The 16,834-nt window shown below is 32.2% G+C and overlaps 1 protein-coding gene and 1 long non-coding RNA gene across 2 annotated transcripts in view; one reads left to right on the top strand and one right to left on the bottom strand.

Annotated features, from left to right (window-relative positions):
• Positions 1-53: 53 nt before the first annotated feature.
• LOC137000469 (uncharacterized) lies at positions 54-2,001 on the top strand. The gene is made up of 2 exons (XR_010890691.1): positions 54-335; positions 720-2,001. It is a non-coding gene; the product is annotated as an uncharacterized lncRNA (long non-coding RNA).
• The window catches only part of LOC105671838 (very long chain fatty acid elongase AAEL008004), a 31,576-nt gene continuing 16,478 nt past the window's right edge, over positions 1,737-16,834 (bottom strand). The window contains exons 3-6 of the mRNA XM_012366329.2: positions 14,762-14,952; positions 7,703-7,840; positions 7,030-7,272; positions 1,737-6,383 (exon numbers count right to left, since the gene is read on the bottom strand). Of these exons, the coding sequence (XP_012221752.1) occupies positions 6,030-6,383; positions 7,030-7,272; positions 7,703-7,840; positions 14,762-14,952 (926 nt within the window). The 3' untranslated portion in view covers positions 1,737-6,029. The remainder of the gene's footprint in view (positions 6,384-7,029; positions 7,273-7,702; positions 7,841-14,761; positions 14,953-16,834) is intronic.

Genomic DNA, 16,834 nt, shown 5'->3' with positions numbered 1-16,834 from the left:
TCCAACGACATATATACTTTGAGTTATGGCACATAGAAAAATGTAAGCGGTAAATTTAAGCGGTAAGCAAATTAGCCAATGGCTATCTTACGTTTTCAAGAATACTCGACTGTGGTTGGTCAATTTGCTCACTGCTTACGTTTCTCTATGTGCAGTACATGTGCAATGACCCTCACATTTGGCTATTAAACATGGCTGACTATGACAACCAATTAGAAATCGTCACCTCATTGTCACAACTTTTATTATAAAAACGTTAGGTATTCACTCCGGTCCGCTTACACAAAATTGGAGATGTTGCGGCGGATGCACGGTATCTATGCAGCGATCGTTAGGTATCTATATGTCATTATTCTGTAATTGTCGATACTTTGTCGATACTTTTTGTAATAATTTATTATTATTTTTATAATATTTTATTATTATTATTTTGTAATAATTTATTATTAATAAGTCAAGTAATTATTTACTTGTAAAAAGTCTCACTCACTAGAGCGTGAGTGCTACTGTGCTACTTTCGATATTTCGATCACTGTGCTACTTCTGACATTTCTTAAAACATTCCGCATTTTATATGTGCGTATTAAATAGAAATTTTGTTTCTTTTTATGGCGCTTTCCATATCTGTTTCTTTTATTCTTTTTCTTTATGAAAATTGCATGTATATTTATTTTATGTTAACTGTCTGAAGTAAACGGTTGTTCCCCTCGATTTTCCAGTGTTTGACTTTTAGAAGATGAATTTGATTGGACAATCGGAACACATCAAAAAATGAACAGACTCGTTCGCTGCAATGTGATTGGTCCGCTGCTTCGATATTTAAACAATTGTAATATCGCGTCTCGCTTAACTTCAAATCATTGTTTAAAGTTAGTCCGTTACAGAACGCGTCGGGATGAATTATAAAATTGGATTTGAATCGTTTTGTGTTTTCGCGATTGTTGTCGGCTAAAAGTGAGTTCGCGCGCGAAAATAGTGGAGTGAAGTAGTGTACGTCCGTCATAATACATTAAATATCGCGTGTGATTAGTAATGTCGCGAATACGGTGGTTCGCTATCATATGCCCACAATCGAGCAAGATCGCCTTTGCAGGTTTCATGATTTTCACGTTCAAGCACATCAAAAATGATAACGTTTGCACGGCCATTGCTAGGTACGTATGTATATATATGGTGTTGTTTTGCAATTAGTTACATTGATTATATTTTTGGTGAGATTTAAGTAGCATTTAAAATAAATGTGTAAAGTATAATATTATTTTTCCTACAGCGCTTTATATTAATATAATTAATTTATTTATCATATTAATAAATTAATAATTTTATAAATATTTTTGAACATTTTTAACACACATTTGTGTATATGTGTGTGTGTGTGTGTGTATTATGTTATAAATACCAGAAAACATTATCACTTTATGAAAGATTGTGTTTGAGATTAGAAACAATATTAGTTTTTAAGTATGAATAAATATTATTTCACTTTTTAGAACAAAAGGTAAGAAAAAAATCAATATTTAATTAATGAAATTTTTAGACTTAGAACTGTCTGGATTTTTTATGGATATTAATGGCATATGAATTATTTTAATTTTCATATTTTTTAAAATAAAACTCACATTTATGTTATTATATAATAATGATGAAATTAATATATAAAACTAAACAATGTATCTTGTAATCAAGATATTTCTAAGTCACACTAAATGTATCATTAATTTTTATAATATGCCAAGTTAAGTTTTATTTAATCGCTTTATTCTCTCGTAATTTTTCCCAATTATTACAAAAATATGACGAGAATCATTACAGAGTTCGTAATATTTAGGTACATGACGCGATACGCTCTCATTGTCGCAGCTTCTCGCGCTTTCATTAAATCTTTGAGAAGTATGCCTACAGAATATTAAAATACATATTAAAACATAATAAAACGTGATAATACATCAAAAATACATAAAAATATTACACGCAGATCGCTCTTTGATGTAAAAGAATCGTTTTATTATTCAAAATGGTGCTGCGAAATTCTATATGATTGTTTGCATTTTGTGCAAAATCTGTGATCAATTAAATAAAATAATATCCGAAATATCTGGGATATTTTGTGACATATTTCTTTTTTGTTAGGTTTAAATTTTGAAAAATTGGATTTTATTTTAAAAATAAAATAATTTCAATTCAGAAAAAAAAGAAAAACGGTAAAGCATATAATTGTTTCATTAAATTAAATTAAATTAAAAGAGTAAGATAGAAATGCGTTGTATTGCTTAATCCGTTGTCAATAAAAGCAGTCACTTCTTCCATTGGAAATTTGTATTTATAAAAGATTAAAGCTGTACTGCGGAACCACGGAGAGCAATTCGAGTCGATGTCGTTTCTCATTAGAAACATGTGCGATTAATACATATGAAAGAAGTCTCTGTTCGCTTGTTTAAGCTAATAAAATACAACCAAGTAAAAACACAGTAGCAATGATATTCAAGATATCAAAAAAGTTGCATTCATTAATATAGAATAAAAGTCGAAAGCTTTTCCCTATTTCTGTGTGTGTTAGCAAAAAGTTCCTCGTATAATACATTCCTTTATTAGTAATTTGATAAAGGAAACAAGATTTTTAAGCATTAAACAAGAAATTAAATAAATTGCATAATAAATTCAGTTTTTCCAAACTTGTAACATGACTTATTTTTTTCGCTAAAAACATTATTGAGTCAAAATCTAAAAAGATCATCGCAATATAACAATTTACGTGTTAACTCTCATAAAAATAGTACGACTGTTTTACCAAAATATTTTCTTCACAAACACATTAATTAGTACATTATTACTGTAATACCACAGTATCGCAAAATTAAACAAGATTGATAAAACATAACAGTAGATTTAACCAGTTAGCTTAACTTTTTTTTAATCGCAGTATTGTGCATAAGATAAAGAGCACAAGATCTATCTTCAAACATTCAAGACTTCACTATATACTCCTAATTTATATTTCGCTTTTAATTCACGCCTTTTGCTCTTATGAAATTTTATGTACGCTCTGTCACTTCATTATGGCAGTTTTTTTTCGAACTATATGCGTTGTCATTTGCTTTTTTTTGTTATAATGGGAACTTCGTTATTTATTACGCTTATGCTAAACCAGAGCAGCGAAGCTAAATTTCGATATATGTATAGTGAACAATCAAATTGACGATGCAAAATCGGCGATTATAACGTCAATTCCGGAATGCATTGCAACAGCTCGGAAACTTAAGAAATGTGTCCGTAAATTAACTCTAGTATGCATACAACAATCTATGGAGATACACGTAGTTTCGACATCTTTGTAATTTATATTCTGATATACGCAAGTAAACTTATATAAGTCATTATTACGCTTTTGTGACGATATCTTTGTACAAGTGTTGTTTTCTGATAGCGCGCGCCATATTTTACTAAGGCACTGAAAGAGTTCGGTGCCAAAAAATAAGATTTAAATATAGCCTTTTTTAATTTAAGAACATCGACAACATGTAATTAGTTTCTTGTGGATTTACAAAAATCGATGTCATTTCGAAAGAAAACGAAAGGTCCGATTGTGATCTTGATTTATTACAAATAAATTTTATTTTATTACGTTTCACTAATTTTTCAATATAAATAAAGATAAATAAAGATATTTAATTTCTATCAGCTGTTGCAAAAATGTATTTTTTAACACAGCAACGCATATTACGATGTCGAAACTTTGTAGTGTGGAAGTGAAAGTTATGCATACAAGAGTTAAATTTCAACAAGTATCGCTTGTACAAGAATACGCTTTCGAGAATGATCGGAAGTCATTGCGTTTGGGGAAAAAAGAACGTCCGAATGTTTCACAAATGCGAAACTCGTTGTACGTATAAATGCAGAGTGCACGAACGCTTTTTGGTGACAATACTTCAGTTCCGGTTGTTTCACAATGTCACTAATTGATACCAATTATACTTTCATAAAGGAGCTCATTATGGTGAACACGACGTAAAACTATATATTTTGAAGTCTCTCATTCACGTTCGATAGGGCTTAGCGTATGCGCATGTAAAAATAGCCGAGGTTCAGTGGTCGAGAGAAACGTTTTATCATCAGAAATTTTATTTTTGTCTAGATCATCATAAATAATATATTCATAAAAATAGGAAGTGTACAAATATATTAATTTTTGTAGTGCGACGATCTCTAAACGTTTGCCTTTTCCCTCGAATATAATATTTAGTCGCGCGTGTGTATACATAATACTTGAAACACATTCGCATTCGTTCGACCCATTCTGCGTCCGTCGTGATCAAACTTGCGGATTGCGTGCGTAAAGAGAGGCGCAGTGCGCGCGTTCTCTTTCTGGAAGCTTGATTCTACGACACTGAAGTTTCGTGACTCTCGCAACTTGAATGTCGTGTACTTTTTTCCGATCGATTACAGCGCTTATGTTGTATTGTGCACAATAATAACGAACCGCAGTGCGGCTTATATTGCCGCTTTGTACTTAAAAGAAAACGATCGAAGCAACGAATAAATTCTTTTCCGCAACTTATCGCAGCTCACCACTGCGTTGTCAGTGGATAGAATCAAGCCGTGGAACGAATCAAATACATGGAAAGTCACGTTAGCTAATACACAGTTGGCACATGCCGCTAATAATTCGTAATGTTTTTGCAAAATTCTTGCAAAATAACGAGGAAAAGTACAAATTGTCAATATAAATACACAAGTTGTTGCATTATCAACGTTGAAAAAATTTCCACTATATCTCACGCAATATAGAACAATATAAATAAATGATACACAGTTTAACAAAAAGACAAAATAGGTAATCCAGAATATCTAAAAAATATTTGAGACTAATGGAGCAGCGAATTTAGGATTTATAAGTCGTCGTTTTATTTGAAAAGCTGATTAAATAATAGCATATATTCGGGAAATTCCGCTTTTTTAAAAAGTATATATGCGAGGCACTAATTTTCCACGATTACCGGTAAAAACTTTATGAATTATTTGCAACTGCCAACATAATTATACAATCAACTCTGCCAAACGATCTTATCAAAGCACACCAACTTTTCAAACACATCGGATCTAGACAGAGTCTATAATAATAGTAAAAGGCAAAGAGGATATAAATTTCAGCAACGTGCCTCAATGAAAAATGCCTTGAAAAATTACGTACAATTAAGAAACATCCACACTCGTACTCGGCACGTACACAACTGGCGAAAAAATGCACGCATATATCGCCCTCTCGCCTAATATAATCATCGACGAGGAATGTTCTACATTCTTCATCGTGTATGTGTGTACGCGTTCTAAATGTATGTCTCGCTCGCATCATTTCTCACATTCCCGCGTCTCGTCGAGTCGTGATCTTTTCATTAAGTAGCTTTATTAAGCTATTCGAAATTTAACGATTTTACAAATCGCGGCGCGATTTCTGTCGTAAACGCCAAATACAGAAACCGCGAAACTAGTCTCTCTTTCTTCATTTCGTTAAGCTCTCTCATTAATGATTACCGATGATATATAATCGATGTACTATTTTTGAGTGGCAGATAACACGAGGCTCTAATTTAAAAATCACACGACATTTTACGAGAACTATCGAAAATAAAAACTGTGCGATGTTTATCTTTTCTTTTAGCAATTGATTGCGCGCGTTTTATCAAGTTTTTTTTCTTATTTTTTTCTTATTTATTTTGTAACATGGACGTCGTAATAGCTCTTTCGTTAATGACTCTATGTTAGTGAACACAGCTTCTGCTCTGCTAACAACGCAGAATTATTTGAGGAAACTCACTTTATATTTGTCCATCCTTTTGAACCTCGTCGTCTCTTCGTTCTCCGTACATGTGCGCACAATTTGACTTCGTAATTTCGCGCATAAGCTCGCAAACGTGTTGCGAGATGATTCTTTATAGTAAACGAGTAGTAGTAACTGTAGGTACGACAAAACGAGCAGCTGATCGGCACACCAAAAAAAAATGTTCGAGCTCCCAACGAGGCCGCGATGTGTCCTAAGCGAGCTTTTTCTCCGTGACATTATTGTTGGCAACGTAACCGTTGTTCGTGCCGTTACTGTAACAACTGTTGTACTCCTTGTTGTAGATTGTGGCATATGAGGACACGCCGTTGTGCGTCGCGCTGCCGTTCTCGTCCAAAATCGGCATACAAGCTCCGCCGCCGCCGGATGTGCCGTTCTGCATCCCTTTCTTCGCAGAGTCATCCGTGTACTTCATCTTGTAGAAGTCCGAGAACAGCCCGAAGAACAAACAGCCGTGCAAGCCGATCCAAATCATGAAGCTTCGCGGATAGTTGCACTCGGTGAACAGCAATTGGAACTGATGGCACATGATCATCACGAATTGCACCTGAAGTCGGAAAGATAAGGCAGTTAGGTGAGTGAAAGTGATAATGAAAATTACGGCGTACAATATTTGTCCCCAATTCTGCGGAATATATTGAAAATATGATATTTGAAAAACTGCAGGAACTAGTAATAATACAGACGGATGGATAGGATTACAGACCGAATGGAATTTCAAATTGAAAACTCGGTCGGCGACTCATTTTAATCCGCTTCTGTCAATTTCATTTATTTGATTAATTTTACTGGCCAGAAAAAAGCGGTTATTCTTATGATTAAACGTCACAATTTCTCTCTATGAATTTTTAATTGCACTTAGAATTACTCTTTAAAAAGTCTCTGCTATTTATTATTGTGTATTCAAAGAAGTAGTTAAAAGTATATTCAACAAATCATACGATAAATGTATTTAAAAGAATATTATAATATTTCGAAACACAATTTAAATATTATTTTCAAAATACAATATATGTCTATAAAAAATAATAAAAAATTATTAATCTATCAAATGAGACGCTATTTGCGAAGGAGCTTATGTAATATCTATTTTTAATATCGCGTAGAGTACGTAACGTTGTAATGACGAGTGTGCTTGATATTCGTTGCAATTGTCATTTCTAAAATTCGTAATAGAGTAACGTCAAACTTGCCATTTGCATGCCAGTGAGATACTTCTTCCACCAGATGTACTTCTGGAACTGTGGTCCCATCGCGGCTACCATATAATAGAAGTACATCACAATATGTACGAAGGTATTCAGAAGGGCAAAGAAAGTGCTGTGGCCGCCCGGTGCGAATTTTACCCCCATCCATACGGAGAAAGGCATTACCCCATGATGAATTACGTGAAGCGTTGAAACGTGCTGGTTTTTCTTCCTCAGAATAAAGAATAGCTAGGGAACGTGCAAAACTTTCAATTATTATTTTCACTTTTCGCGGTATTTCAGTGATTTTCATTTATGCACCTTTATACAATATTCATGCGCACATTTACAATTACGATTGACGTTCGCATTGCATTAACGAGGCAGCCGAAGTAAGTTAAAGTACATCAAGAAACTTTGAATGTACCCATTCTTAATTAAGAATATATACATCAAATTAAGCAATAAAATAAAAGAGAACAGAGTCGATTATTTTTCAACAAATTATTCGAAGAATTTTAAGTGAACATTTTTTACCGAGTACTTCAAGTTCGAAGATGATGCTTGATAAAGTTATATTAAATTTACGGACATACTTATCGAAGGAAGCTTTTGTCTTTTTACATTTGCTCTTCGACCTACTTTTTAACGATAAGTCAAATGAAAAGTCAATATTTACCGTATCGAAGAATTCGGTGAATTTGCTAAAGTAATACCACCAGCAGGTTCTCGCCATTCTAAGCCCCATCGAGCTGGACGAGTAGTCCACCGGTTGGCATCGGATACTGTATCCTTTCGCCCAACCGCTCATCAGATACTGAAACAATAACGTTCAAGCTGTGTCATTGCATTATTCACACATTTTATGAAAGGTGCAACAAATATAACGATTAACTGATTTTTATTATCTTTCGTGTGGATTCTGAAAAATTATAAATTCATCAAAATGAAGTAATTCAAAAAGATTTTCTTCGCATTATTGTCATTCACAGATCGACTGTTGTCTAATTCTAGTTTAATTATATATTTCAATGATGCTCCTTGAAAATTTTAGGATGTAAAAATCTCAACATATAGTTTCGCGTACACAAGTGAATTCTCTTATGTGTTACTTTCGCATTAATAGTACGTTGAAAGTGAACCGTTTAACTAAATTCCCCTGAATTTAAGAATAAATTTGCGTGTCTGAAAGGCGTTGGACGTTCACGAGGTCGCCGCGAGCGCAGAATTAATTCGCTAAATGGCTTCAATTATACTCAGGAGTTGCACCGTTATAATCTGTTGCGCGTCGAAAAGACGTCCATTACGTTTGTGGGGTAAATTAGTCTTACACTCCCTTAGTTGCAGCGGTTATTTGTCGAATCGAGTTACATACCTATCATGTTACGATTCTTTTTTTTAATTGAAATTTAAATATGGGAGAGAGAAGAACAAATTCTAATTAGGCAATGAATAGATAACTCTCGATAATAAATAGAAATAGTAAATTTCATAAAATATGATACTCGACAAAAATGGCAACAACAAAAAACTACGCGTAGATGAAAAACTTCGGAATACTTTACTCATTTCGTATTCCACTTTTTCGAATAGTTTTTGAGTAATTTTCGCGATTAGTCAGTAATTCACAGTTGATTAATCTGATGTGTGAGCATCGATATTCTTTAAACTCGAGTATTCCTATCGAGTATTCCTATCGAGTATTCCTATCGAGTATTCCTGTTGACTCGTTAGCTATGAGTGACTATTTGCGTGTTACATCACATCCTCGCTTTGCATATTTTCCTCTCGAGTTTGAGTAACGAATTTTCAGTATGTTTTTAACAACGAATCAGTTCAACGGTCAATCGTGTGCCAGGGTCGCGAGAGTTTTAGATCGATAAAAGATTTATAGCTTCGTGAATGATAAATATGATGTAGAAACATAGAAACAATAAAAAACTTAGTATACCTTAATAATACACTTTAAGCGTGTTACAAAATCAAACGATTTGCCAGAGTGAAATAAATACAAGGTTATTATTATGAAAGAATGTAAAAAATGTTCTGGCAGAATATCAATTACAAATTATTTAATTTTTTAAATAATATTCAACACAAAAGAGTAAAAGAAACTAGAGAAATATTTGAAAGCTTTATTCAAAAATTGTATTACATTGTTAATTTTTATGCGCAATTTTGTTTTGCATATGTTTTTAATTCGATATGATTTTTCTCATTTTAATCCGCGAACAAAATGCCGCACCATAATGGTTTATAAAATACCGCACTGTTGCTTTGCGGTTATTAATTATGAGCGAAACGCGTCGTTATGATTTCGGAAGCGTCGAATTTACACTGAATAGAAAGAAAATAAAATGCGAAATTTTTTTATATGCACAATTATGCGTGCGAGGAATGCATAATATCATAGCTTTATTCATAAGATATTCATACGATATTATATGATAGTCCTATTTTTATGTAAAAATAAACAATATACAACCGGAATGTATTACATTACGTTGAAATTTTTGACAGCTTAATATGCTCAACATGCTAAATTGCGATTATCGCCACGAGCGTTTGGCGTAATTGGCATGATTAAGCGCGTACTTCTTGTATTACAGAGTACTTATCGTTCGCAAAACTATTAATTTTTTTTATCGATCCAATTCGGTGCTCGAGCCAATTGTGCTCGATTAATCATTGCATAAATCAACTATCGTTGGAAAAAAGTTACCGTGTTTTTTCTGGACGCCCAAACACAAAGCTAATTCCCGTCTTGCGTCAAACGTGTTTATTAAATATTAAACAAATTCTAATCAGGAATGTTGAAGAAAATGCGCAGCGCAAATATTAATTCAGGGTATAGCGTTTATGTTATATTAATTTATGTACTATGATATCGCATTGTAATAAATAATCATAAAATCGAAGAAATTGCGTTATACAAGATGACTATTGAAAAGATGTCTAAAGTAAATTGCTATAATTTTTCAATGAATGGACAGAACAAACTGTTAAATACACTTTTTAACATGACTAGGAAAATATCTTGTATGTAGTTTTCAAATACTCTGTTTCAGTTTATCAGTGTTTTTTCAATGGACAACACTTTGAAAAAATATTTATCACTAAATGTCCAGATAAATTTATATTATTTTTATCATGTTTGTTTTATAATTACTTAATTATTGTATACTTCTTTCATACTATAAAATTGACAGATTTTCTCTACAAAACAATATTTAATTTACTTCATTTTGTTCATTGGTTTTGCAAAGTAATAGCAATTTACTTTAGACATCTTTCCAATGGTCATCCTGTATGTTTATGCAGTAAATCGACATTTTTTATATTGAACATTTAGCAATCAATTTGTATACATATTATTTTTTTAATAATTAAAACAAAAATTACTTATGTAAGATCTCTCAAAAAATATAAGTTTGCAGATTACGATAAGATTTTTTGGCTAAAAATACAGTTAACCTTTTCTCAATAAAATTGTCAATTGTCAATTTTATATTAATAATTTATTGAATAAAAATATGAACCGAGCTTTCAAATAACAATGAATAAAACTATATATTTCGATTAATTTCACATAAATTTAATTCAATCAAACTTTAATGTGTTCTTAATTAGAAAAATTTGTTAAAAGGTATAAAATTGCAAATATGTGATAATTTTTCTCAAAATTAAAAAAAAAAAACAAAAATTAATTTTATAATCAACGCCGAGAAATCTATCATTAAGACTGGATTTTCTTATTTAAAGACATTCCGATTAGTAAAACTTTAATTAAGCAAATCAACGTCGTAAACATCGTACATTGTGTTTAAGGTGTTTTCATCTAAATTCAATGAGATTCTATATTTAGGATCGATGAGTAGAGCTAGGTATGTCACTTCGAAAGATTTACAAGCGTATCTTCATGAATAAATTGGAGAATCTGTTAGTTTGATCGACTCGTATTAGCAAAAGCTGATCGGAAAAGAAGTCCTGTAGCAACCTTTGTTTGAATGGAAATTAGTTTAAGGCTTTTCTTTATAACAGTTTTAAGATGCATGAAATAATATAATTTGAAATGTGCAATCATGTTCTATAAATGACATCAATTATAAAATCTGAAGTAATTTTAAATTTTGAATAATTATGAAATCTCTAGTTTTCTTATAATATTTTAAAACATGTGATTTCACAATAAAGATTTGTAAAAATTAAATTAATAGAAGTTTCGAGAAATTTAAGTCAAATTTGCAATCGAATATTTGCCAAATTGCAGAGTTGAAGTTTAAAACTAAAAAGATAATATTTGTTGTAATTACAGAAGTAAAGCTAATTAAACAAAGGTATGCAAAATCTTAACAAAATAAAGATTTGCATAAATTTTTTGAAAGAGCTGATAAAAACAACTACTATTTTTTTTATTATTTTGACAGTTTTTACTAAATATTACTAAGTATTACTAAACAATTTTTGAAAAAATTTTGATTAAATGTTGTAAAGTTTTTATCAAATAGTTTTTATCAAATAACATAAATAATTTTTTATGTAATTTCTTCTAAATTTTCTTTTGTTTAATATTTATTTAAAAATAATCATGCTTTTAATACTTATAAAAATAGAATAAGACCAATTGTGCACAGTTACACACACATACATAAAATTTATTGCTTAATTTTTTGCAATGCAAATGGTTTTTATTAATTTATGAAAGCAAATGTAGATGAATTAATTGCTTTTATACTTTAATCTATAATCATTATATGACACGTATTACGCGGGCGATTTCGTGATATATCTTCTTTTTACATTGATTATCATCATATCACCGTGACCTATCTCTTTTGAATATAAAGGAATTCAAGGTGCTTCCGTGCACCACTGAGTTGGCGGTTTTACACGTGCGTAACTGTATCGCAATATGTGTACGCAATATTGACCACGGCCTAAATACGATTTAGCATATCTACGTATAGCATATAAATGGACATACTGATCGGTCGAATCAAATTTGTGAGTTGAAAAATATGAATGTATATATGAGAAATGAAAATTAAATAAACAGTGCAATTTGTAGTAATCCATTGATTACTACAAATTGGATTGACAAAAATTTGAAGTCTCTGTCTAACAGCAAACTAACGTTTTAACTTTTCAATCGCTGGCGAAATCAATTTTGAATTTTTATTGCAGCTTTTTCAAATAATTTATGCACGAAAAAAATCAATAAAATGGTTATGTTTCTTTGTGATTATTTTATTTTATAAATACGTTTTCTAATTATTCGTCTGGAAATTGATAGTATTTTCTCTTATTGAAAAACAAGCTTTTATAATTTTATAAATTTGAACTTTCTCGATTGTTTCGAAATATTGTAGTTTATAATCGCTTTAAATTTATGCGTCTAAGCAATAATTAATTTTTAATCGAAATCTCTAGCACAGCTCTGAAAAAGTTGATTAAGATTTTCAGAGAGTGAAATCTTATCTATCCTCTTAAATCATTTTAAAAATTATATTATGTTCGTTTGATGCCAACATTATCTTTGTTGGCGCAAATTTATTGTGTTTCGCGATAATAGGGACGGTAATTGAGATACTTTAAAAAAATATTGGATGTCCGCGTAGGAAGTAAAGCGCAATTCAAGAAACCTTAGCGTTAATCTTGTTTATACGAATACTTATAAATATGTATATTTTTAATTAAATGCATAATACGTATCGATTATCATGATACTTACAATTAGCGGTACGTATACATCAGGCGATTGTTATTTAGATTTCGAACATCGCTCGATCGATATCGCGATTCGGTTACATTTCTACTCGAATTTCATTGATTTATTCTAATGGTATTGTGTTCGCAAAGTCAACAAAGAAAAAATTTTAATCATGATCATACATACTTATAAAAATCCACATTAACCTCAATGATTATTCAGATATTATTTTGAAAAAAATTGCTGCCATGTCATTCTAATAATCTATAGTGTAGATAAGTGGAAAAATAAGAAGATAGAAAAAATTAACATAATAAACATTAATTGAATACGGAAATCAAGGTTTAATTGAATCAACAATCTAGATTTTTTATTTATCAGGGCTAAAGCCGGACTGATTGTTTGTGCCAAAAGTATTATATATTTGTAACCGAAATAATAATGTATGTTTTGATCTGTATTAGATTATCTTCAATAAAATTATTATGATAAATTAAAGCATTAAATGCTAGAAATCGCATATATTGGAATGTATGATTAGCAATTAATCTGCAGAAATAAAAAAATTTTATTAAAATATGTAGATTTCATAATTATTAAATTACTATAAGTGCGCGCCTGTATTGTTCTAGTGTCTTTAATAAAAGTAATTTAAATACAAATAAATTAATGCATTAAAAATAGAAACTGCATGTATTGAATATATGATCAGCAATTGTAATAAATTGCAGAAATGTACTTACATTAGTCATCTGAATAACTGAGCATTGTGCGATTGTTTCTGCCGGTTAATTATCGATTATGTATTCTAATGTGTGCATTTTATTTTATTCTAATAATCTTACAGATAATCTAATACAGGTCGAAACATCTGTTATATCAGTTACAAATATATAATACTTTCAGTACCAATAACCAGCTTGGCTCATTAGCTTTGATAAATTATAAAAAAATTATTTATTTGAGATTCGTTTTTGAAAGTGACATTCTCAGCGATTTATTCTGAAGTATTTTTGGCGATTATCACAAATGGATTGAGTGAAGTTTTTTTGTCGAGAGGATCATTTTTTTAAGTTTCGGAAAGTCACGGTCGAAAATGATCTTTCCTTGAGCTCTCTTATTAAAGGCAGGAAATCAGCAGGCACCAAATCAGCAGAATGTGGCCTAGTAAATTATTTAGTGGCATGGGCTACAAAATTATTTTTAGTGATACAAAATAGTACTAAATCCATTAGGTCTTGCTGATTTTTCTGATTTGGCCCTGCCAGTTTAAGAGAGCTCTTTCCTTGGTACAAAGAACCGCGTGTTGTTGCCTGGATAAATTGGGCCACTGCCGACAGCAGTTATTGACTTCGTCGAAACGGAACGTGGAAGAGGAATAGTTGAAAGCCACCCTCCTGTCGTTCGTTGCGTGTAAAGACAATCGCGATCAAATTGCCGTGATTATTTATTCATAAAGCAAGTGTGCAATCTTATTGGTTTGTTCAACGCGATCAATCACAAAATTTCATCGTGATCAATCGTGATTTTAAAGAGGAGGAATATTTTGTTATTGTATTAGCGTAGTGTTATTGGCAAATAAAAAGTTTATTATTAAAATTTATATTATATATTTTTTAAGACGAACATTTATTAAAATTTTTATAAATTAAAAAATTCAAGATTTATCTACATTATTTATAAAAAAATCGATGCATCTCGACAAAATAATTTTAAATTCATAATATTTGGCTTTATAAATTATTAATATTTAAAATACAAATTTTAAATGAATGATTCTTGTACTGTGATATTGTTGCAAGTTCTTTGTTTTCTTCTCAACAAAATTTCACTATGTTAAAAAACTTGTTTTGAAATGCGGCGATTTTTGTGACAAATAATGCAGTTTGATTTTATATTTTATAAATTTCACATTTTCTGATTTTTTTACTGATTTAATTATTGTCGTTTAATTAACAATAACGAGTATTAATCTGTTTAATAGTAGAAGAAATTGTAATTATAGAGATAAATATAAGAAAAACGAACCTCATAAAATATCCACGCGGAGAAGAAAGTCTGTAGAAGGTTGTATGTTATGAGGATTCCCCGAAGATCGAAAGGCTTTCTGTTTTCCATCAGCTTCGGTCCCAGAACTTTGCTAAAGTAAGCGTATGAGATGCATATCGCCAGGGTCGGAAACGGGCTGCTCATCATCGCCCAATCGTTTACCCTGGGATCTGAAAACAAAGAAAATGCAATCTAAAAGAAAAAAAGAACAAAAGATAAGATAATAAGCGGAACCGGGCGAAGCCTTGAGAAATCTGAGCGATGGATTATTCATAAGAAAGTACAAGCAAGATTTTAGGAAGAGACTCGTCGGGAGGATAGAGGAACAGAGCAAAATCTCGCTTTCGCGAAGTGAGACGACGTTTCGCAATGTATATCATATATGCACATAAGAAAGTGGAGCGGGCGAGCGCACGATTTAAAAGTCACTCTCGTATTATGTAATAATTATGCGCACCTATAATGTAGTTCGAAGTTCGAAACTGGCGGCAAGATGCGTAAAAACATGCGCGAATTTCTATTGCATCATGGTTCGTATTATAATTCGCGATTTACGACAGAAATTTAGTAATATCAATCGTGTCGAGATAGCCGCCGTATTAAGAAATATTTAAAGAGATTTTTAGAAGCGTTTTCTAAAAGAGGAAAAAATTGTTATCTCGACTGACGGTTCTCCGCTCAGTCCACGGCTGTGTTCGCTTTTCTGAACCCTCGCCCTATCGCCACTTTTCTATCCACCCTCGACGAAGAGGAAGAGAAAAAGGCGCGAGTGCGTGCACGGAGCGCGAACGAGTGAGCAGTCGCCTTCTGGTAAATTACCCTCGCGCTCGTGTCGACAGATACTACACACCGATATGCGGAACGATTTTTTTTTCCTCTCCCTTTCTCTGCTTTTTTTCACATTCTCAGCGAAACGCTTCGGTTCTTGGTCAACACGACTGGTTGACGATTCGATTACGAGCTGCGCGCAGCCTGCATCGTCGATACCACGCGTCGCACTTTGTTTCTTCAGCTTTAGCAGCTCGCGCTGCTTTTAGTTAAATCCAACCAATTTATTTAAATCGTTAAATTTTAATGATTTCGAAACATTCCGCATATTGTATTCGAACGTAAAAGATCGCATCGATATCGTGGCACAAAGGAATCGGATTACGCGTAACGAAAAGTTCGTTAGTCAAAAATGAAAAAAAAAAAACCAACTGCGGTATTCCAGTATCAAACATATACCAGTTGATATCGGAAAGGAAAGTGGGCGCAAGCAGAGAGCTGTATGTTGAAGAAGGCACGCAGTTGCAATGACAAAACGGGACGCTTAAAGGAATATTGCATCGAATTTCGTCTGTCAGTACATTCGTCCATTACGTAATACTTTTGCGAAGGCTTTGACGAAATCAACAACGCGGCAAGGGCGCCCCGTCGACACGACCCCAGGCGCCTTCGTGTCTACACGGCCTACGATCAACGGAAAATAGGAGCCGCAATTGCCGATGTCGACGCCGCTTCGTCGGCATTACGTCTGCTTCCCGCATGACACAACAAAGCCCGCGTTAATGGATAAAAGAAAAAAAAATATCGGTCGCCGCACTAACGTCTGCTGCTCTCATCGATTTCAAGACGCCACGACGAAACGTCAAACGACTGTGCAATTTTTTTCTTCTTGTCACGCCCCAATTAAAGATAATTCCGATCTTATCCCGTCAAACGCTGTACTGACGCCGCTGACGAACGCCCATTATTTATGTCAAATCAGCGCTCTCGGTTCTGTAGAATATGCGAATATAGAATGCCTCGACATTGGTGGCAAATGAATGCGTTCCTCGTGAAATTTTATGAGCAATCGTATTATTATTTTTTACTTGTTTCGCTTTGATTGTTTGAATTATGTTACTAAACGTATAATTTAGAAACAAATTCTGTTATAGAGAGTATATAAATTATTTCATTTATTTCTACTAACATAAGCATTTTGTTCTTATTCTTAAATTTTTCTCTTAAAAATTTAAAAAAGTTAAATAAAATTCCAAAATTATCCCAAATATACATTTTGGAAAT

The sequence above is a fragment of the Linepithema humile genome, chromosome 6 (assembly GCF_040581485.1).
Source record: "Linepithema humile isolate Giens D197 chromosome 6, Lhum_UNIL_v1.0, whole genome shotgun sequence".
Lineage (NCBI taxonomy): Eukaryota > Metazoa > Arthropoda > Insecta > Hymenoptera > Formicidae > Linepithema > Linepithema humile.
This window is presented reverse-complemented; position numbering and strand designations above follow the sequence as displayed.